The sequence below is a fragment of the Athene cunicularia genome (assembly GCF_003259725.1).
Source record: "Athene cunicularia isolate RWA chromosome 2 unlocalized genomic scaffold, athCun1 chr2_part1, whole genome shotgun sequence".
Classification (NCBI taxonomy): Eukaryota; Metazoa; Chordata; class Aves; order Strigiformes; family Strigidae; genus Athene; species Athene cunicularia.
The window spans coordinates 7799758-7824759 of NW_020799095.1; the positions used below are offsets into that span (position 1 = coordinate 7799758).

A 25002-nucleotide genomic window follows, 5' to 3' on the forward strand; every position below is an offset into this window, starting at 1 on the left:
CCTCAGAAATATATCCACACCTCTTTTGCAGAACTGCAGTTAAATCTAAAGAAGATTTTACCAGCAATGTGAAAAAAGATAGCAAAAGCTGAGCTGCAATTCTCTTTTCCAAATGCAAGAAAATGCTTATTTGGACTGTATATAAACAACAGGTCCTTCCTGCTGGGCCTAAAAACTCCCCACCATTTCACAGCATGGAACTATATTCCACTGCAATACAAGTTTTTGTATGTGATCTGTTCTTTTAAACTGATACTTATCAACACAACATTTCATGCATTTCTTACAGATAAATATTTGATTTTGTTCTTCTTACAAATCAATATATTATTTTTGAACATACTCATGTGTGTATCTCATGCAAACATGCTGCCACTGCTGTAGAAATAATGTCGATGTCTATTTTCCAAGTGTGCTGCCTGTGTTTCTGGGCTGCTTTCAGGTGCATGGTGGTTAGTTTCGGAAGAGCTGCCAGTGACCTGGAGCACCAGGGAACACTTATGTATTATGCTTATACACCTTACATAAAACTTTTATATACTCTGACAGCCACACCGTCTCCCAGATATTTGACTATCCAACAGCTCTTCCTCTCTAACTCTCTCACTATCCAGCTTTGAAGGAGTTATTTAAAAAAAGCTACTAACAATCATGTCTCACTCCCCCCTGCCTCCCCGAGCTCTCTAGGTTACAGACACTAAGGGCATCATGCTACCTACCAGCAGAAACAGATGAGGTCTCTGATTTGTGGACACTTTCACATATATCCCCTGCCACTAAACCTAACTTTAGAAAAATCACATTGTGCACACACTACAGCCACTGTTTCACAGCAGGAGAAACCAGAGTTTTTACAGATGTTTCTTCCCAGGACTCAGTAATCCGACTTTTAGCTGAGTGGATGGCAAATACTAGCTGAGGGCATTCACTGAGGAGGAAAGGAAATCTGTTGTGCAATACTCATCTACTTAACAAAGCTACAACTTTTGAAAATAGCTGTGAAAAAACAATTCTTATCAATTGAGGGGTTTTTTTTAGCTGACATCAATGCAAAACCCAAGGCATTTTGCTTTTAAGAAAATAAGTTCTATTTGTTGTTGGAAGATAATGCCCGCAATTTGTCTTTTCTAGGATAGCTATAGAGTGCATAATGCTTTTTTTTTTTTTTTTTAAATCATGTTTGCTTATAATTATTTATAGCTTGCAGAAAACAGTATTTGTAAAAAATCTTGCAGAAAACTAAAAGCATAAATTACTTGAACTCATACATTCTGGTCAATAAAAATTTTAAGTCCTGGCACACTGTTGTAATGGAACATCCTCATTTTGCACCAGTATTATTATACTGACACTGGCAGAATACAAAAAGCGTAAGTAATATTTTAAGTATAATACAACCAGCACTCTTCTTCAGTGCCAGCTGTAAGAAAGTAGAACCACTATCTTGTTCTTGACACTGAAGTTGGGACCTTAATTGTGAGATATCCTTTCTTTAACCTTGTCAACAAAAATACAACAGAGAATTTGAGTTTAAGAAGTAGCATTTAGCAGTAGCATGCCTAGAAACACAGTCAGAGAATATAAGATAATTTGACCTAAAAAAGCTAAGAGGCTTTGGGCATTAAAGCAGACTCTGAAATGTTTATCTTAGTGCAACAGTTTTGCCCTCAAAGCTACCCAGCATGATTAATGTTTGCTGGAAAACGTTATGCACACAACATATGCGTAGGAAGAACTTTTAAATGCATCTACTCCAGGGAAAGCAGCTGCCTACACTCAGCTGAACTTTTAAAAACTGCCTATTGTGACTATAAAGATGCCTTTAAGAAAACAAAGGCATACAGTAGTTACATAGGAAAGATGTAACTCAACTGTTAGGCAGAAAGCATGGGGTGCAGAAATCTGGCTATGCACTATGGAGGTGCTGACCAGAACTCCCTAAGTAAAATGCCCCCCTTGAAACACAGGAGAACCCAAACAGCAGAAAGATCCAACCTCTTAGTATCTCTGAGCACTCCTATCATGAAACAAATGCTTGACCCTTCTACACATAAATGCCTCTAGTAAGAAAGCCAATATAGCTAACTACTAATGTAATAGTTACTTTGAATTTATAATAATTAAATTAAAATTCTAGACACACAATACAATTTTATATAAAAATGTCACACATGAAAATAACTAGATATTTATTAAGCAATATAAACCCATTCCTCATCAGTGAGATATTTTCTTCTTCTATAAAGCTAACAGAGTTTGGAAGATGGACTTCTAAGTGTCCCAGTCCCAAGTGGCAGACATCACCTTAGCTATTTTAAGAAACTAAACAATGTCACTTGCTATGTTGTGTCATAACTGCTTGATACACTTCAAAGACACAACAGGCTATGAGATCAATCACCATCAACTCCTGCACATCTCATCTAATGGCAACTACCAAACTGACAGTTCTTAGACTTTCCAGTCTGTGGCAGATTAAACAATTTTCCATGAGAAAAGGACAGGAAAGTACACAGAGAGCCTAATATCCTCCCTACGGTGGCAAGGAACAGATTAGGTAAATTGATTCACATACCATACCATAGTGGAAGACCAGAAACTACAAAAACCTTGCCAACTTCAATCTTTCCAAACTTGGTAATCAGTCTGGCTTTTATTGTGTTAGCAAAATGTTCACCTGGCCTCCATGAAAGAGGACAGTCTGCACCGATTCACATTATTTGGCTGTCTATACATAGAGGGAAAAAAAGAGTTAGCTAAAGCCCTGAAGCACATACACTAATTGACGTAAAGCAAATTTGCAAGCATCGTTAATAACCTAGAAGCAAATCAGGCCATCGTGTTTTCCACAAAGCCCATGAAATAAAATTATGGCAACACAAATTCACAGATTCCAGAAGCCAAACCATTACCTCCATGGTAATTCAGCCAAATACCTTTTCTCATATGTAAAAACTGAAGAATTTTTCCACCAAACCTGATTAGAATATATTAAGACATCTGAAAATAATCAGCCCATGTCCTAAGCACCTAAAATAATGAGTTGTAGCACTTCTTGATGAAGGACACTGTGGACCCTAAAGCTAAAAATGTTTCAAAGGGAGACAGACCAGCATGGAACAGAAAATCACTGAAGACTACTAAATACAAAGAAACTGCATCTGGCTTAGGAAAGTCAGGTGGAAAAAGTAGGAAAGTTTTAGGAGAAACCTAGTTGCCATGCATTCCTGCTCTTTCTTAGACATCTGTTTGTGGCTGCTGGTAGAGATGACATACCATCTTTGATAAAAGTTTGCTTTGTCCCTGATACACTCAATTTCTAATCTGGACCAACATTCACCTATTTTCACAGATACAAAATTGTGCCTCCTTCAGGCAACGTCTAATTTCAGCCATTGAGCCACGTTACGCTTATATCAGGAAGGTTAAAAAGTCTTCCACTATCCTTCCATGCACTAGTAAATACATACGTACATAACAAGGCATCTCTCAATCCTTTTCTTGACAAGCTAAATAAATTGAGTTTTACAAGACTCACGTCACTAAATAATCTCCCCTATATCACGGCAGTAAAGGTTACAAACTGCTGGTTCAGACTGTCACATAACTCAAGAGAATCCTCTGTACATGTATTAAAAAGAACTGCTGATACTGGGACAAAATGTGTATAAATCTACCTATGGTAGATACAGACTTCTTCCCACACACATCTTAAATGTGCACTAGCCAGAAAAACTATCAGAGCTTAATCTCTGCAGACCTCCCCATCTTCACCTTCTGCATTCTTGGTATGGCATCACAGCTCCTTTCTAATTTCCTAATCTTATTTAATAGATTAAAAAAGGCTGAAAACAAGTTCCTCTGGGAATACAAGTGCTACCAGTCCCTTCCTAAGTAAGCTATCAGGTTGCTTTGGTGGGGCATACACATGAAATGGAAAGGAAATCAACTTAAAACTTCTGACTGATACCCCAATGCTTGCTTCTAAGTGACTCAACACAGGGTCATGGTTCTGTTGCCTGATGTGGCATGCGGAGAGAAGGGGCCCCAATCTCCCTTTCCCTTCACACACAGAGGCCATCTCTGCGCCTTCCTCAGACACTGGACAACTTGTCATGCTCTGTTAAAGGATCAAAGTTTCTCATCATTTGCCACTTTCACTTCAGTCAAGTAGTGCCCATCACAAAACAATGTATCTCCACCATGGTTATATAATAATTAGTGAAAATATTACTTTCTTTAGAATATCTACGAAATACAAAGACTAGATTTTACTGGTGCCACCTTGCCACACATGTATATTCAATTTGGAGCCAGAGAACCTACTTCTCTACTAATAACAGAAGTGGGGCTTTCTGATTTTTACACATGCATGGAATGTTTTCACAAACATAATTCTCACATACAGTTCACTATGTTCCAGAATACAAATAATGAATTTTGTTTATTTTAATCTTCTAAAGCAAATGGAAGAAAACCCCAAAAAGCTCTCTGACAAACTGTCACTCTGGAGAAAGTGTTTATCTTAAAAATATGACCTTTCCTAGTGCACAAAGAGCTTCAGCTGTACCAACTAGCTCAACATGGGGATGTTGGGCTAGATGACTTCCAGCTGTCCCTTCCAAACGGTGCCAGTCTATGATTCTGTGAAATCACAAACTCTTAAAGGTCATGTTTAAATGTAGTCTACGTATCAGTCCAGATGTTGCTCAAGGGCAAAGTTATTTAAGACATCATAGCCAAGCTCCTTATATTATGGATACAGCAAGTCTTAAAAAATGGGTGTTGACACAGAACACGTATTTTCTAATTATCCATGAACAAGTGTCTGGTTTCTATTCTGGTACAATAGAGATATGTATGTCAGACATGATTACCTTTCAGCTAATACAGATAAACATATGTAGAGCTTGCAGAAGGCTTCTAATGCACTGAAGTTAAAACAAATAAAACCACCTTTGTTGGACCAAGCTGCTTCACATTTGTCTGTTTACTTAGGTTTTCCTCAGCACAAATTTTACTACATTCAAATTTGTGAATTATCGCTGATGTTGAGAAGCAGCAAAAGAGAGCAAGTGGACAAAAGTGATCTGCCAATAACATGCACAAATTGCAAGAAAGTAAATCAAATATGAATTGTTAATTTGTTCTAGAAAATTATGAGTGGCACAAAAATCCCAAGCCAAAACCCAAATGCTGCCATATGTTGTCCTGCTTGTGAGACCTCAGTGGCTCCTAGGGGACAGTAATCTAACTAAGAGTCAACCACTTGCACTGCCTGCCAGGCAGGTGTCCTCACTAAGATGGCTCAAGAGCCAGAGGCATGCAAAGCCCAAAACTTCCTGCAATGCAGCCTTTCTCTGCCTAGCTTTGGGGAGAATGAAGAGCAACAATTTCACTCATCTTCAACTACAATTAGATGAGAGGATGAGGGAGTTGAAAGTTAGTGCTTTAAGATAATTTGTTGCTAATGCTGAAAGGTTTTACAGAAAAAAAAAAGTCATCTTAATGGACATTACTAGTGTAGACCTAACTGCACAAATGGTTGCTGCTTCTGGGACAGGGATCCAAGCCATGCAGGACAGGGTCCAGTCTGTGATGGTTGAGGGAATATTCTCTGCAGTAAAAAAATCCCTTATCAGATTGAATCTCGAGCCATACTTGCAGCAGAAAGGAAAGGCAGTGCTGGGAGTGAATTCAGTTGGGGACAGATCAAAATGTTTGTAGAGCAGTCTCTTACTTTGCAACACAGTCCATGACTGTGCTGAGGGATTTTGCTGTCTCTTGTGAAGCAAAATGTTAAGCAAAAATGTTCTGTATCTGTGTATACACTGGTGGCACTGTCTATGCCTGGTTTTTTGTACATATCTATGATTACAAAAAAAGCTGGGCCCTACCCATGAAAATACTGCACCTCTAACTTACACATGCAGGCCAACAACACAATTGAAAAATAGGGAAAACAACATAGAATGATCATTAAAAGTGTTATGAAAATCACTCTTCTCAATACACTTTCAATTATAGCAACTCTTTAGATGCTGGGGGAAGTACAGAATTAGATACTTGAAAATGCAAGAAGCAATGGTCCATGAAACCACCTTTACAAAGTACTCCATGATGAAAGTTTGAAAACTTTTTGCATAAGGCCTATTTTAGCATACAAAAAGCATGTGCTACTGAAGTCATATACAATATCACAGTATTCATGAACACTGGGCATTTTAAACAAAATTTACATGTATAAGCCACTTATTTTTATGTTATTCAGACAAGCAATTACATCTTATTTCAGAAGAAAAATTACCAATCCATATATGTAGCAAGGACTTGCCTATTTGGCATGTGTCTTACCCACTTCACTGAAATCGCACATATACACTGAGTGCTATTTCTCATACAACAAAAAACATGAGTATTCAAGGCAGCATAAGTAGGCACAGAGATTTTTTTCAAGTTCAAAATGAATAAAACCTCAGTGGCTACGTAGGCAACGTATATATATCAGATACTTGTTCCTAGAATCACCATGATCAGGCTGCACGGCATGCACAGACTCAGTCATGGTGCAGGTGTTATCAACACTTGGATAAAACACTTTTAAATTTTTGTCTCTTTTTTCAGGAACTCTGTTGATTCCTGCTTTTTGATCTCCAGTTAGCCTCAGAAAGAGTCCTCCCTGAAGACAAGATGACAGAAATTTTCTTGAAGGGGGTTGGAGAGTAATCAGGTAATATTTAAACATCTAAAATTTGACTGAAATAATTTCTGAAAAGTTGAGATATATCCTATTTGCTGTCTTCCTGGTCACAGAGAAAGCTTTCCAGAGTCAAGTTCAATTATTTTGATTAAGCTAGCACTTCCTTTAAAGGCTTATTGTTCTCACTGGGATCTTTTGAGGTGGCATAGAGAAAAGGATATTTAAAATGTGAGAGGCCTGTAGGACTCCACAGCTGCTTGCAACAAATAATACTTTTTATCACCAAGTTCTATTCAGTTCTACAAAGAAATTTTCATTATCAAATAATGGTAAGCGTAATCTTATGGGACTCTTTTCATTTGAAGGAATTTTAACAAGACAAGAGATTTCATTTTTTGTCTCCCTCTAGTCCTTCCCCTCCTCACTAACAAGTGAAACCATTTAGAAGTCTGTAACTACAGACACATGAATGACCTGTTGAAAGCTGGTTACGAGAGTTCCTGAAATCAAATCTCACTGTGCACTTTACTCTCATTTGTATGGGAAGTAGAATAGCCCCTTCCTTTGTGTTCAAACCAGTGCACATATAATTGGGATCCCCTCTGGGTTCTGAAAGTATGAAAACCTGACTGATGTACCTGCAGTATTCTTACAGTACAAACAATTTAAACCTAGTTTTTATCCTAACACCTTACTCCAGGTTTCCTTGTTGAGATCGTATCTTGTCAATGATCTGGGATGTCTGGCAAAAAAGAGCACCGAACTGACTGATGTTGATTCCACCACCAGGCTCTAGGTGAGGATTTGAGAAAGGTAAAATGGGTTATCTTTCCAGAGAGACTCAGCTGTTATGGAAACATGATGGATAATTTTACCCCTGGCAATAGTCATAGAGAATGAATGGATTGTTGGAAAAGAAAATTACACCTGATGGAAAGTTGGTGCATTGTTTGTTTCTGTTCCTGTTAAGAGCATGCAAAAGTATCAGCTACCATCACATTATACCCATACATATTTAAAAGTTTATATTTATACTGTTAGCTTGCAAGGGTCCTGTATTTAAATGTTTAACTTATCTGCAAGCCAGGCAGACTTGCTGTCATCTCACCTTCAGTTGAAGAGTCACAAATGGGGACACAAATGCCTTCTTGCCAAATTAATGGGCTTGTGATTTTACTTTTTTTCTTAAAGGATCATCATTTATTTGGTTTTGCTAACACTTTTATATTGAAAGTCATTTTCAGAAACATGCTTCCAAGAAAGGTCCAGCATTAAAGGACATCATGTTTAAAATGCACTGGCAAAACTATGTCTGAACACAATCTCTTCTCCTATGATTTGGTGCAAGTCTTTCTATGCTTTGAAAACTGTGTTTTGAAGACATAATGAATCTTACACTTGCACTGTATGCCCGCAGCTACCAAACACATGCAAATGTTATATTGACATGTCTGAAAGTATTCTGACTATTCTCTGAGGAAAAACTGCATCTGTAAAGTTGAATTAACAGGTTTGGATTCTTGAAAAAAAACTTACAGCAAACAACAACGATTAGTATTGGTTCTGTTTTAACATCACGAGTTATATCTGATTACACAAACCAGTAGAGCCTATCAAAAAAGTACAGGGACACATTTTTGCTGAAAAAAAAGAGGTTTTGTTAAAAATACTTTTTTTTCCTTTAGAAACAATACTTTTTTTTCAGGATTTTTTGTGGTCAAAACACAAAGTGTTTTATTTAAACTCATTGTTTTAACCTAAATTCAGCGTTTGAGCTCAAGTTTCACCAGTCTTTTCTATAGGTTGTTTTGCAAATCTTTAATTATTTGAATGAATTTTTTTCATTTTAGCTACTTTCCTTCTGTCTGATTGTTTTTGCTCAGCATTGCCAACAAGCACAGAACAAACTTCTGCTTTCATTATTGGGTGTTTTGAGGGTAGTCCTGAAACTACAGATAGTCCTTTTCTGAGCCCTCTGAATGAGGCACAAATCCACTAAGTTTGTTTCAGCCTCAAAAAAAAACCTGTCTTCAGTTCCCATTTCACAAGATAAATAATCAGGGTGTTAATAACTAACAACTCATGCTCTCCCAATGTTAAATGGTTTAAAACCCCACCAAGATCCTGTTCTCTTCCTTCCCCTGCCAAAAAAAGAAGGGTTCGTTCTGAGGCTCACTAGTTCTAGCAGCTCTATCAGCCCATCACACCTATTACCATATTCTGAGACACATGGCATGTTAGCAAATAGAAAATCTCTGCAGTAACAACAGCCTGAAGAGGTGCAAGGAGCAAGCATAAATGCTGCCCAGTGCAGAAGACCCTTAAGTTAGCAGAATCTCTTTGTTTTGCTACAGAGAGCTCTTCTCAGAGAGGCTGAGCACTTGTAACAGGACAGGGACCACCCAAACTTGGTGCATTTCTTCTGGAAAGCATATGATTAGTGCTAGTGGATATTATTCCTGGGAGAAACAGCAAGGTGCAGCCATTTTCATAGTCAGAATCTGGAAAGTTTTGCATTATTAGAGCTGCTGCAGTGCAGTGAATTGCAATGCTAAAGCACTGAAAGTACCTGAAGCAGATGTTTTTTTACTGGAGAGAACAGCAACTTTTACATGCCAAAATACCTGTGGAAGGAGGGAGAAAGAATTTAAATTTTCCATATGACTGCACCTAGGCAAACGGATACCTGCCTCTTTCTGTCATTGTCACCATCCCCTTCAAAAAGAAACTAATTAATACACTATCATGTCTTGAATAAGCTTTTGGTCAATCAAGACAATGCAGAGATCTGTCACAGCATTCTTCATTCCTTGCATTTCCTGCAGAGGGAACTGAGACAACAGACCTGTTTTCAGGAAATGGATGACATTGCTGTAGAGATCCTAGTGAATGTTGCACCTACTGTTGCTTTGGAAAACTTGTTATTCTGCTGGAAATCATTAAGAAGAAGCAGTGCTGACCTACAAACCCCTAAATGTCACTCTAAAGCAACTGAAACAGTTGGTTATGGATATTCAGCCTATACCACTGTCACTAAGCTCCACCATGGGAGACACTGTATGGAAGATCAAAAGGTCTTTCTCCACTTGGCCCAGGCTGAATGACTACATTGCTCTATCTCACTCTGAAAAGAAATACACCAGGGAGGACAAAGGAGGCATATTTCCATGGCTGGTGTTCAATAAGCTTGGCCCTTTTCATTAATGGCAGTTGAAGAAGGATAACAACTGTCCATCAGCTGACAATGCCCTTTGCTCATGAGCATGTTATCTATCTGGAGTCTCTTTCTGGTGGAACATTTACAGATGAACACCAGATATCTAACAGATGGACACACTTATTCAGAGCAAGCACTGAAAGGCTTCACTTATCAGAAGGAAAAGGCATTCCTCTTAAAAGATATTGGCCACCGATGACTGGAACACTGAGAAAACAAGCCAGAGCACAGGGATGACAAGATATTTATAGCCTAGGTCCCCTTGGAGGTAAGGGTCAGGGGTGGGGAGGGAGCTGGGAAGGGATGCACAGAACAAAAAGTCCTCCACATCTGCATTTCTGTTCCAGCTATGGACAGGTTTATTTCCTCTGTATTTCCTCTGAAAAAGCAAACTCTTGCACTAAAATTTATTTCTCTATTGTTGCTCTCAGGGCTACATTTATTCTGCTGAGATAGTGAGATAAGGAAAAAAAAATCTTTATCCAGTTTATAAATTCAGATTTTTTTAATGCAAAAGTACCATAAAAACCACCACCATTTTTATATCAAAAAGCTTTTGTTTTCAGAGGTCCTAGTGATGCTGTCTGGGTAGTTGCACATTGTGAAAAGATACAGGATTCCCCAGCATTAAAACTTGACTTTTCTTTGAAAAATGGCTAGTAGTTGTAGATCATGTTGGAGCTGCTACTCTCTGTATTTCACATTCAGAAAATAATTGCATGAATAACAATTTTCCCCCAATTTGTCTCTAATTTGCCTTGCTTGGGTCTAGTTTGAGTGCAGAACGAAGGTATTAATTTGATGTTTGCCTCAACTGGACAAAGGTAATACTGGGAAGATCTCATAATACCTGAAAACATTACTTTAATCTCCTCCACAAAATGCAAGTTATGCTGTTTAATCTGTGGTTATCTTGTGCTTCTGGAACACAGACCTTTTTATAAGGATAGACTGCTGACTTATCTCCAACCATGAGAGCCTTTTGCCTATTCACTAAGCTTTGATCTGTCCAGAAGCTAAAATGCTTATCAGTGTAGTTTTCATTGTCATTGCCCCCAAAACACTAGATAGTGTCCTCACACTTTACAACAATGGTCCTCACCTACAGCTATCGTAATTCCTGAACCACTGAAGAATTAACTGACTGTGCTCTTGATGCTTGCAGGCACACCTATACCTGGTGTCTCTCTTCCTTAAAATAAGAACTAGACCAAAGAGCATGGCAGGCTTCCACACTTGCAAGAAACAGATGCAACAGAGCAGAGTATTGCAAAGAAGCAAGGGGAGTCTCAGGCACCTAACCCTGCTTTACTAGTTAGCTGCTTCTCTAAGAAGGATCATGATGTTCACCAGGAAAGTGTACAGCAGGCAGTACCCATTTCTAGTTGCTCAGCATCCAGGCTTCCTTCCAGGTGACAAATAAACTGGCAATACTTGAGGGAACATGAATGGAATTGTTCCTGCTCCTCTTCCAAAAATCTTGGTCCATATTCTCTTTAGTTCTTTATTAAAGAGTTCATATTAATTTATTCTCTACCCCAATCCCCCAGCCTCCTCTACCATTCTTTACATTGAAGGACATCGGGGAAATCTGACGCAAAGTCTACAGATATAGCACATTCCCCCGTTTGGATCCAGAAAGATTAAGGTATTTTGTCTTGAGTTACGTCAACAAACTTTGTTATGATACTTCGAGTGTATCATAACAAAGTCTTTCCAAAATAGAACAAATTATTACAACACATTCAACAATCTTTCAACAGTCCTAACACAAACTATGTAAAGAAGTGTTTCAAAGAAACATTTCAGAACTTCCTAAAAACTTTTTTTAAAGCTTGAGAACTTCAAAACAAAACTATCATTCCAATATAAAATGATTATTTTTTTTTTTAAGTTACGGCATTTTGCATCCTGTAGGATATTTTAACAAGCTCTAATGATGATTGTTCATCTCTATTAGGAGCTGAGAGACTGTGTTCCATAACATCTCACAAATAGACACTAACTCAGTCTTCAAATGGATTTGAATACAGAATAGTCACAGTCCCACTGTACTAGATTAAAAACCAATTAGCTTAGCATTAATGAAAGTGTAAAGGTGCTCATGCTGTATGAAGTTAAGGATCCCAAGCATAAGCAATACAACTGTTCAAAGCAGCTGTACTGGGAGATTTTCTCTCCATGCACTATGTATGGAGCCTAATAATCTGTTTTGGCATCTTACAGCATCTTAGATAGTGTTAATACCCTTCTACTAGCTACATCCCAAGACAGCTGTACTCTAACAGCTCATGGTAAAATACAACAGCATGCGTGTCTGGACAGCATCAAGAAGGGAACGTGATACATACTTGCACAAATGTATATAAACCAGTTTCTCTGTAACATGTGATCCCAACAACACATTTGCCCCAGACTGCAGTGTCTGTTTTGAGGGACTTTGTTGCTGTTTTTTGCTTGAAAGATATACAGCATAAATTACCACGATATTCTCAGTGGTACCAAGAGAAAGAACTAGAAAATGTGCTTCTAAAATAAATGCTTCAGGACGTTTTTGCATTGCCAATGTGTTACTTCTAAATGCGGGTATTTTTCACTCAAAATAACTAAGGCAGCAGGAAAAAAAAGCCCAAATTTCAACATGTCTATGGGATACAAAGCACAGTATCAATCAGAGGAAATCTAAGAAGGTGATGGTAGACACTTGGTATTTAAAGTACCTACTAAGTGCACCTGAAAATCAGCCAATATTCTTCCTGGGTCCTGTAGGAAGCCTGAAAGTATTAGGTGAGAACTGCCAGGCTTCTAGTTCTTACTGAAATTCATACTCAACGTTTTCACCACTGAATTAATGAAACAGCCCTGAAGAACCAGGAATTGGGCATGTATTATCATAGGGAACGCACAGATGCAAGGATAGGAAATAAAGTCCCAACTACTGACATGCACGCTCATAGTGAAACACTGTTTATATTCCGGTTAGCACATTATAACCAAAGGTGACTATATTGACCTGAGCTTCAGGTTCCAGCGGATGACCTAGTTTTGCCTGTCTACAAAATGAAAAAAGAGAATGAGCAACTAAAATAGAAATTTAGTCCTGTTCCTTTTATTATTATCTAAAAACTACACAAGATCCATGACCAGCTCCTGGTAACTTCACACTGATATACTACAGGAAGGTAAAATAAAACTATCAGGCATTCAATTCAATTGTAATTTGGATTTCGTTTGTTATGGCTGACTGTGGAAGACAGTGCTGACCTCAATAGCAATGTTCTAGTATCACACAAAACTGTGGGGTTTAAACTAGAAAAGGCAGTGTATTGTTTAGAGGCTGTTTGTCCAGAATTAAAAGGTCATTTTCTCACATGCAGCTACAGTAGAGGTTTTAAAAAGTAACCTCCCATTCTACACAAAAAAGACAGCATAGAGGAGGCTACATATCTGCATGTGGAGCACAAAGAATATGTTCATGTAAAAAACAGTATGAAAAATATCTGCGCTAACACTGAACAGGTGAACCAGTCTCTGCATGCTCCATGCTGTTTTTTGTTTTTTGTTTTTTTTTTCTGATATGTAAGCTAGCTTAGAAATCCTATCTAGCATGGTACAGTCAAAAACTCCTAATGAATGCTGCCACTGCAAAACCAGCTCTGTAGAATCTCTGTATCCTACTGAAACTAATCCCGTTATGATTCTTCATCTCTTACGATCACCAATGGAATCATTTGTTAAAACAGAAATTTTCAGTCGAAAAATCTGGTTCCTTATTTTCCTAAATTGCTTATATTGTAAAATATACCTTATTTATGCAATAAAATAAGAATATTTTATGGACAGTAAAATAAGGCAACATTACCATTCCTTCATACATAGCTCTCAACACAATTATTTCAAACATGTTCAGACTGTTTATAATTTGTTAATATTAGAACCAAGTTAACTGTTGATTTGTGATGGTATTTCAGCAATGAAAAAAATCCTAGTGTTGCAACAATAAGCACTTCCAGAGGATCAAATGAGGTTTCACAGAGCCCAGTGTCCTTTAGAAGTGACAATATAAACAAAGCATGTTTGCACACACAAACACAACAGACATAAGTTGCTACATTACTAGCCATACCAGCAATTTCAGGCTGTCTGAAAAGAAAGGCCATTTTTCCTGGTGTTGAGTCACATACATTGGTGATTGAAAGGACAGACGATTCCTTTAAAACTTCCAGCTCTCCGCTCCACTTTTTAAGCAGTGATGGATTAACAGAAAATGAAGCAGTATCTGAAATGCTACAGTTTACAGCTCAATATGTAGAAGTAAACCAGTGCTGTTTTCTATTTATTTAATACTCTGTGCTGTACACTGTACTACCAGTGACGCTTTAACACCCCACTCTGTCACCACAAACTATGGGGTAGAGATGGAACAGTTTTAGCTAGCTAATCTTAATACAATGTAAACAGGACTTTCAAAACCCTGGGATTTATGTGTTTATTCAGCTAAAACAAAAGTGGAATCTCCCTAGTTTCCTTCAGACCACCAATGCTTTTCATTGTTCCACATGTCAGTTGCTCTTACCTGTTGTTTGAGAGCCTCTAGAGATTCAAATTCCAATTTGGCTAGTTTTATCTGGATATCTCTTGGTTTATCCGGAATTACAAATGCCATGATAAACTTTATTGCTAGTAGCAAGTGCTGGAAAAAAATTAAAAGAAAATTATTGTTTCTATAGAGTTTGAAGCATGGAGAGAACAGCATAATACTATTTCCAAATGTTAGTAATAGAGGTATAGGCTTTTTTTTTTTTGTGACATGTACAACACAGAATACTATAACCACACCGAGCCTCTGCTAACACTATACTTTTTTTCTATTTACAGCCATTCATAATTCGAATATAGTTTGGCTTATTTTCATAATAACCTTGTTTTTACTAGGTACTATAAATTTCTAATTCAATTTTGTATTTGTGATTCCAGATAACATAATAGCTTTTAAAACATATCACTGGTGCACAGAAAATTAATTACGGCACCCATCATGTGTAGTTTCATCGTGAAATTTTTACATATATACACACATGTAAATATAATTCCACATAAATAGATTCAATTGTAACAACATATGTGCATGCACACACATACATATGTAGTGATACAAATGAAACAAGCACATTGGAAAACATTATCACAGAACTCCTGCATTGGAGTAGTTACTGAAAACTGAAAGCACTCCTGAGAAAGCATCAGGAGAACAAAACTAAATAAAATATGACCTTTAAAGAAACGGCACACTCATACACAGAATCTTTCCAGTAAATCGAGAATCACTCCACATATAAGATGCCAAATTAGTCATAATTTATCACAACGTATTTATAATCTTAAAGAGCAAACAAGCATGAAGTTCTGTTGAATCAGCCCTTAAATTTTACTTAAATGTGCACCATTCCCCTCATCTCACAAAACCAAGTATGAAACTGTGGCATCAGCGGCTTTGTTTCTGCATTTATAATCTAAACAAGAATCATTAAGTCTTACCAAGGGCTGAGCTAAAGAGTATGCTGCATGTTTGCAAGCAGGAACTTGCTCCTAGCTGAGAAAACCTTGATCAATGTAAGGCATGTGCTTAACTTTAAGCACGTGTGAGCTCCACTGACACAATGATACTCATAGACATGTTTAAATTTAGCTTGTATGTCCAAGATACTTATCAAATTTCCTTTATTTTTTTAATAAATGGATCAGATCAGTACTCCTTTCTGAAATATATTTTGCTGAAATGTATCATCTTAATGCACTTGGGCACATGAATAACAATGTAACAGACCAAAACCCCCTGAGAACCTGGAATTACAGGAACAAGAAGCTAGCAAAAACACTACAGACTTCACAGGAGTGGTGGTGAAACTCTAAATAAGCCAATTCCAATAAGTAAGAGCCAAAGCAAGAAATCAAGAGAAGAGTCATACATGAAATTATTTTTTTAAAATATATTACAGAAAACTAGTTAGTGGGTCTAGGAAACAAACAGTGCAAGGAATACTACTTTAAGAGGTGAAAGGAAGGCTAAAAATTAATTCAACGCTAATACATCATCAATGAAAACCTGAACACAGATTAAGAGGCTAATGAAGCAATTAGCATGTCTGCTGTGTAATGCAATCGGTAATACCACATTATTATAAAAAATGTCAACAGTAAAACATTCTTCCACTCATACAAATTTTATTTTCCTATTCAACTTAGTGTTTGCTACTAAGGAACTTGCAAAAAAACCAAATTACAGCTAACGATGTTGGTTTGATAGAAATATGTATCAACAAAACATGTTTCAACTAGAATTGGAGGAATGTCTTACATGGAAAAAGGTAAAGTATTGAAGACAATAATAAAAAATATACTCCTATGCAGAGTATAAGGAGTATTTTTTATTATTGATTTGATAGAAGTCATACGGAATCACAGGTTGAAGGGGAATAACTAATTTACAGATAAAATTTAGTTTGGAAACAGGAAAATAAGATGACCAAATTTGGAGTAACTCAAAACCAGGTAACAGGATTAGAGCAAAATCTTACATTTAAGACGAAAGATTGACAGAACTAGCGAAACTGAGGGATTTGCACAGGGATATTTGAAAAGTTACAGTGGATGTTTCAGTTGAAAAAAGATTCAGCATTATACAATGTAGCTTCCAGCTGCTCGAAGTCCTTTGGACTGGGGTTCATTTGCTAACAAGAGAGGAAGAAAAAAACCCCTTATTTTTTGGTCCTATTAAAGAGAAAGAATCACATTATGGAACCATAATTGTTCAGCCACTGGCTCTTGAAAAGCCTCAAAAACATACACCGAGCTAGTAACTGTATACAGAGACCTCAAAATAGTTGCAAATCCAAACAATTTTTTAAGAAAATAAATCAAAATAAATTCAGGGAAATGTAAAGAATATTATGGAGGACAGAGACTAATTTGTTCCCATTTTTGATAGGGGTGAGGAAGGAATAAAGGAGACATCTAGGGAAACCAGAAATAAAACCAACAAAAATGCTGCAGTTAATCTTAAAAAACACTGTAATTTTTAAAATAGATTTAGAAGGACAGCGTGTTTTAACTACTTCACCATGTGAAGACCTTTATTGCTGTATCAACTAACCAGAGCTCAGCAGTTCAGCAGTATTCCAGAGACAGTTTTTTTGGCAATAGGCTACCTGTTACCCATGTGTATTGAAAAATGCCTTTGACACCAACTAGCTGTTTGTCAGAAAAGACAGTTTCCATGCTAGCACAACTCATTGCCTGTAAACACAAGGAGATACAGCCTTAAACATAAAAGCAGAACCTCCAACGCAAAGCCTTCAAGTCAAAGAGGGCTCTAAAGTTGGAGTACAGGTGGGGAAAGTCAGTACTTTTGCTCACCCTACTGTCATCCTCTTTCCTAGGCATCCACTATGGGCCCTTGTAGAGAAAAAAAAAAATAAAAAAAAATATGACTGGCTTAAGTAGACCTTTGGTTTATCCTTCAGAATGGCTTTTTTATGTTCTTTTCCCTCTCATCAAAACAAAGCTTTATCAGGCAAAGTGCTCAGAATTGCGTGGGATGTCCCTGTGCGCAAGACTCTGACCTCAAAAAACACATTGGACTTAACAGACTGAAAATTCAGTTCAGTTCCACTTCGTAACTCCCAGTGAACCTGAAAAAAAGACATCAGAGCAACAGCATGCCTTGGACAACTTCTCCAGCTGTTCCTATTTGCAAATTAAGAGTAATATTAATAAAATTGGGAAGGTAACTGGCAGAAATGATGAATGTGGGTCATACGATTCATGAAACCTCTTTAGAAGAAAATATATGTCATTTTATTAACAGTTTATATCACATTTTGGAATTGCTATTTGGCTAAGGAAAAGTAAGTAATTATTCAAGAGAAATTGAAGGAAAAAGCAGGGAGATGAGTAGTTATGTTCATTATATCATTCATATGCCATACTGATTTCTTAATCTTGTTTTAGTATCACTCCTGCAAGTCAGATCCACAAAAAAGGAGACATCCGCTTTCAAAAAAAGAAATGTCTTAAGAGTACAGTATAGATCACCAGAAAAGACAGCAAAATTCTTTCATAGTATAGTTACATTAACACCAGTATGAATATATTATAAAAATATATGAAAGTTTATCCAAATTTGCTACAACTAGTGCAAGTGTATATGTCCAATACTAAATTTCTTCAGAGTTGGTTTTGGTGGTTTGGGTTTTTTTGTTGTCAGGTTACAAACCCAACCATTAGTTCTATCTGCAAGCATTAAAAAGTAGTGTTGTTTCCAAGAACATGCCCTTCATGATTACAACAGGACTATTTCCCTGTGAGCAAAACCCTGGATAACATTCACACAAGCTGTAAGTTCTCCAATGCCAACAGCAAAGTCCCCTCCTATTTTGCAATCTGCCAAGCAGGCAGAGAGAAACTGCAATGAGTCTCCCCCCGATAAATTCAGTGCCATCAAACTGTGGTTTTGTGCCAGGTGCTTATAGAGAGCCAGAAGAACTATTCTGTTCTCCAAAGCCACCGACAAGAGTAGAAGCAGCAGCTGTGTTTTGCAGCAGTAGGTCCCCAACCTCGTCTCTTCTAAACCAGAAAATGCAAATTAGGGTAAAATTCCTGGAATTTTGAACAGCTAATTTGATTTCTATAGTGGTCTTGCTGCAGCAATTCCTATCAAAATCTGCTCAACTGAAAAAATAAAAGAAAAAGAACAACATAGGCAGTAGCTGTGCTGCTGGTTACCTGACACAGTGCATGCCAAACATCAGTTTCGAGCGACTTTAATAAAATTTTGTATCAAAGGCCTATTTTAGAATCTAATATTCATAAAAAACTTTAAATTAAAATCAGAAATCTGGACATAGTCCAGCCTAGAACCACTGCGTACTACAAAACAAGATGGTCACTGGTTACTAACTCTGCGTAGGTAAGAAACTCTATACAAAAGGCAATGCCTGAGGATGGCATATCACTTTGAACCTCTATTCTCTACTGGTATATGCAAAATGCCTTTGCAAATGTAAAGGCAAGTATCACTGCAAGATCATGTTGCTGTCAGAGCATAAGGCAGGGAGATCATCAGAATCTTTGCTAGGACTCCAGATCACAGTATTCTGACATTAAACTAAGCAAAGATCAAACACTAAGAACAGACCATAAAAAAAAAAAAAAAAGGCAACAGTTTTTAGCTTTGAGGGTTTTGCATCTTTCCGAGAGTAGAAAAAAGGCAAGAGGAAAGTGAAAAATAATTCTGTCAAGGGAGCAATACAGGCAAAGAAAAATTTCCATAAAGCTCAGGAAGTTTAATTAAATTAAATTGTCTTTAATAGACAGCAATAAAATAAATCTATGAGAAATATTTCTGCAATATACATAAAAAGAAAGCACAACCAAACTTTCCTTCCCACCTTTAGACTGAACCAGCTTCATTACAGAGTCTTACTAATGGAGCAGAATCATCACAGCTGAGGGACTTTAAAAAGGGCCTTTCTTCTGCTACTCTGATAAATGTTGCTTTTAAAACCTCATATTCCACATATTATGATGGAAATTTTGTAAAAAGGGAACGGAATCTGCCTTAGTAGAAATCTGATATTCCTCTCAAAATTTCATTTTATCCACAGACATGTCCAAGTTCGGGGGGGGGGGTTGGGGAATGAACAAAAAGTTGTCATTTCATGTTGGTCCTATTTCAAGGCCTCTTCACATTTCCCATTCAGCTTGAGACTTTGTCTTCTCTTCCCACAGACATATGTATGCACACATTTACAGTACAGATGCCTGCCACAATCGGCATGCTCCATCTACCCCATTTATCCCTAAATCAGCATAACACATCCCTCCTTCATTTCAGCCAGAAGCAGCTTTCTCCTCTCTGCCAAAACTCCTGAGAAACACTAGGACCAAAGTGGAGCCTTCCTGCCCCAGATCCAATGGGTCTCGCCACTCCAGCACAGTGAAGTCTGTCTCAGCTCTCAACTGGAATATGCTCAGTACAGGTGAAATGTTCATGCACTTAAACCTGCTGTGCTCCTTTAAGTCTCTGCAAAGCACATAAACCAAAGATGTTTCAGAGACTTACATCTTTGCCAAGTTTGGGCAGTTTTCTCATAGGAGCATCATAAAGCACATTCTTTAGATTGGAGTAAGCCTTCTGTCAACCTTTGCATTGCTACCTCAGAGCACAGATACAATGCATCTTCTCAACACAATAATAATCTTATTTTTATGTATTTATAAATATTTTATATATTTTTCTCTTTTCTTAAAAGGAGGAAGATCTTTATGTAAAAATGCAAAAACTCAAAACTGAAAAAAAAAGACCATCCAGCAAGGAGAATTTCAGCCTGCCCCATTAAAATGTCTCCAAGAGAGATAGAACTAAACAGAAGCTTATTGCAAAATGTGTCAGAAAGCATAAGCAGAGACGTCATTATCCGGTCCATTTATAATCTGTAACAGAACGTCCGTTTCTTCCTCTTAGATTATGAACACACACACACACACACACACACAAACCCGCAAAGGCTGCCCAAGGAAAACTGGTAGCTACATTTCTGAGAGAACAACTTGCAGACTATCAGAAGGGTAAAAGCAGATTGTCAATCTCCTATTGACTGCACCAGCGCATTTGTGAAATCTAGCCCTGCTCAGAGTATTTAAGCTTATGTTTAGTTTTAAGCATATCTATAAATATATTTATGTTCAGAAAAACATTTAAGCCCAGGCTTAAGAGTAGATTAAACAATAATGCCCAGGTCATTTGCTGAATCTGGGTCTTAAAATTCAATGGTTGAATCACAGTGTTTTCTTTTCCTGGGGGTGGTAGGATGTGACATGTACTAAATTCACTGGTCTGATGAGATGAATGCCAGCTTATACAGAGTTTCCTTACATTTACACTTCTGAAATGTTTATAATTAGTGCAGAAATCCTGATCTGTATTTCTATTACCAATCCACTGTAAAACCTCACAAGTAAAAGCCTATGTTGAACAGGGTACCAGGCTTTAATATACTGTTTTGAGGTGTATTTCAATCATGAAAACAGGTATTAAGCTACAGCATGAGAATAGGGGTTTGTTTCAATACTGTTACACATACATTAGCAGCACCAGCCTCATGCCTCAAGGCTACCGAATTGGTTTCTTTCAGACGAAGTAAATTTATTCTAAATATTACAAATGGTTCGTATACTATCACTATTGAAAAAAAAGCCAATTTGAGACCAGCGCTCCTGAGCAAGAGACTAAAATAAGACAACATGAAAGTTTAAAAAAAAAAAAAAAAGTAAAGATAATCTCTAAGGAAGCAGATTCTGTGCTCGTGTTTCCAGGAAGTAACTGCAAAAGCAATGGGTTAAGAAAAGCAAAAAATAGAGTAAAATACTGCAAACATCGTCTCCTAGAAAGGGAGTTGGTCTCTTCTGCCCTTACATATTTTTGTACTGTACCTCTGTTTCCAGAATAGCTCTACAAGACCAGTTGGAAAGCAAGCGAAGTAAGCCAGTCCTACTTCTGAAACTCAGTCCTGCTCCTGGAAAGCCTTGGGAAGTACACGGATAAAACTTCAAACATAAGTCATCAGGGGCAATCTGTTAAATATTCTGCCAATGCACATACTAATAAACTTTAAAGTGCAAGTAATCTGATCAATTGCATAGTCATGACAATTTTTTAATCTTAAGGCACCAATATACTTCCTAGTAATCCAACATTTTTCAAAAACAAATTTTCTAATTATTTATAGATTATGTCTTACTAATGTTTAAACCAAAGATGATATACATCATATTCAGTCACAAATGAACTGAAGAATTATCTGGGTTTATTAGTCCTTTTGGAAAGATTTAGATACTCAACTGTTCTCCATAATTTTCTCCAACAGTAACAATTAAGATGTGAGGCAGCCTAGGAATCTATAGAAATTCTGTCACCAACTTATTTGATGCTGCAAAAAAGCCACTAGTGCTTTCTCATCATTTACATATCTATTCAAGGCTTTTCATAGATCGCTGGAATTTTTAAACCCACTTTCAGATTACTTTTTTCAGGACTGAAGTATGAAAAAAGAAGGGCAAGGGCTGATAAGGTAGGGTGTTTTATTTACATACCCAAGGATCACTTTCCCCTCTCTCAAGCAAATTGTCATTTTTGTGTCTATCACTAGAAATCATACATTCATTAGGTTCTAGAAACACCTGCTGAAAGAAAACATTCTAAATAAAAGAACTTCTGATACCAGTCTTGTATACAGACTTCCAACTGACTGCAGCTTGGGAAAAAAAGAGTTACCCTAATAATCTCATTTTATGAACACAGCATATGCTGTGACCCAAGTATTTTATGATACAGCACCTTGCAAAATTGTCTCTACAAAAGTCTCTGTGAAATTACAACATACACAAATGAACGTATCAGAAATGTTACAAGACAGGATTTTTCCTCACATTTATTTCATTCTGTAGTCAATTCAAAAGATATGAAAAAAAACGCACTGTAGGTGTACATTTGTCTTGGAGCTTGTAAGTATTTGCTAAGAGCTAATTTTTCCATAACCCAACAGTCTTGAAAGCAGCATAATAATGCACCCATCTCTATGCTACCAATTGATAATCCTGAAATGTTTTGGCACAACCCTTATCTCAATTTATGGCTAGAGTTTAATAGAAACTGTGATAAGAGTTGCCAAAAGCCAAATTAGCTAATGCTGAATGTGATGAACAGCAGAGCTCTGATCACGCTCTGAAATAAATTCTAAGTGGAAAGAAGGATGCCCATGGAATTAAAACTGACAGTATGATTAATACCAAGCCTTATGAAGTGCCTCTTAGCTGATTGCTAACATTAGATATTGGCTCCCATTCTGACAGGTATAGTTTATTGTCAAAACGTCCTAACGTTCCACATCAAGGAAGGAATAAAAGTTTACTATTTTCTATTAATCTACAAAATTTATACTTCTCTCCACCTTTAAGCCATACATTTTTCTCTGTGAAAAAAGATGCAAGTAAATTATAGCACATGTCATTTTAATTATGCATTGTAAGGAATTCTGTTTGTCAGGACTCAAAAATTCCTCCTTGGTGATATGACTGGATGACCTGGGATTAATTAGTAAGGAGATATGAAGCATTGTTTCTGCCAAGGGTTTGAAACTACTGAAGTCAATTCAACGATAAACAGAAATTGTCACTTACTGTATGCATCACAGATTTTCAGAACACTTTGCTCCTGCCTCAAACAAACCTCATTTTGTCCTAGTCCAAGCTGAAGTGGAGAGGTATAAAACTCCCAGTTGAGTTTTGGACAGACTCAGAATGTACACATATGAAAGTAAACCCACTACACTTTAGTAAGCCTTACAGATGGTTTTCCCAAAACTGCTTGTTGGTTCTGGAGATTGAGAGACCTGTCAATCAGACATTTTTCTTCAGTTTATTCTAGGAAAAGGTGATGTATCTATATTAGAATTTAAATTATTTTAAACATTGAAATGGATGTTTTCCCTCTGTCGCCTTGACAGCAAATGTAACTGGGGTTTAGTTTTAAGTGCAAAGTCTCAACCAGTTATTCTTCAAAGACAATACACACCTAAATTTTTACCTTTAACTGTGAATAACAAGTTCTCCAACTGGATGCATATTTACAGATACTTGCTTGTTTCTCTTGCAACTACCAGGCTTTACACACAACCATTTTATGATGCCTTCAAATCAGATTCAGAATAACATTATTCCTATTGAAAAATCTGTTCACCTCAACAACAAGGTAAGAACTGTATCTGAATAAACACATTTAAAACAAAACATTTCACCACACTGTAAATGCACATTCATTGAATGATTAAAAATTTTAATGTAATTCACAGCTTTCTTCTGTGTATTCATCCTACTGTAAGTGGAGTACTTCTGTTTAAAGCTGTAAGTAAATTCTGTAGGACAGGGTACATTTTTTAATCTGGACCCAAAGGTGAATCATGCAATGTTAAATAATGAACAAAATGTCACAGGCATGACTCAGAAAAATAATGGTATTGCGATATATCACACTGTAAACTGCAGATTAATTTTTGTCTCTATTCCTGTGCAATTTTAATCAAAACAAATTAATTGAAATGAGTACAATAAAACTAGCTAATTTGAAACAATTCTGTAGGGAAAAATTAAATCAACAATTTTCATACTGGAAACATCACCTGCATTTTTCCTGTAAAAACTAGAGGGTTTTTTTCATCAGAACTATGCAAAGTCAAACAATCCTTTGCTTTTCAATAAAGGTCAGAAGAAAAGCTTTCCATTCAGCTGGAGCATTTTAATTAAACATTGCAGCAGGTGTTTGGATATGCTGCCAACTCCTGAAAAGCTTGCATAAAAACTGTATCTTTAAAAAAAAAACCCAACAAACAACCTGTACATCATCAAGCCCTCTGTCTTTTCTATGAATGGGTATTCACAAAATTACATACAATTGTCTGTTTTGGAAGACCAGTACCTGCCCCTTGCTATAAAAGATTTCTTCATCAAAGCTGTTGGAAGCTAGCCATGCAATTCTCACATCAACTTTTACGGCCATGGCAGATCTCTGCATCACAGCACAGTCTAAAGTTTAGCCTTCACTGCTGAACTGCTTTAACTTGTTGGGAATATAAATGGTCTGTTCAAACTGACAAAAACAGAATCTTTAACTGTGAGCCAAATTCCCTTTTGAGACAAAATACTGCAGTTAATACAGATTCTTTGTAGGTCAAGTGCATGCCATCAAGTTTTTCAGCAATAACACAGGTCACAGCTTTAGCTCTCCATGCTTTCACATAAAAGCAGCCTATGGAACACTTCCAGAACTGCTTACATTCTTAAGGAATGCAAAGCCCATCAAAAGGTACAGACTCCAGAAGAGAAGTGGGAGGAAACAGGGAACGGAAGAGAGGAAGAACAAGATGTTGTCTCCACAGTGGCAGTAAGTGATTCTATCAGCTGAGAATCTAAGTCTGAATGTGAACCTCAACATAAACACTAGAAAGCAGTAACTCCTATACACTGGGAT

General features: G+C 37.0%; 1 protein-coding gene across 3 annotated transcripts in view; it reads right to left on the minus strand.

The window, feature by feature from the left end:
* Positions 1-25002, minus strand: part of ANO10 (anoctamin 10) — a 138553-nt gene that overhangs the window by 26355 nt on the left and 87196 nt on the right. For all 3 annotated transcript variants that reach the window (XM_026842324.1, XM_026842323.1, XM_026842325.1), the window contains one exon: positions 14494-14610. In XM_026842324.1, the coding sequence (XP_026698125.1) occupies positions 14494-14610 (117 nt within the window). The remainder of the gene's footprint in view (positions 1-14493; positions 14611-25002) is intronic.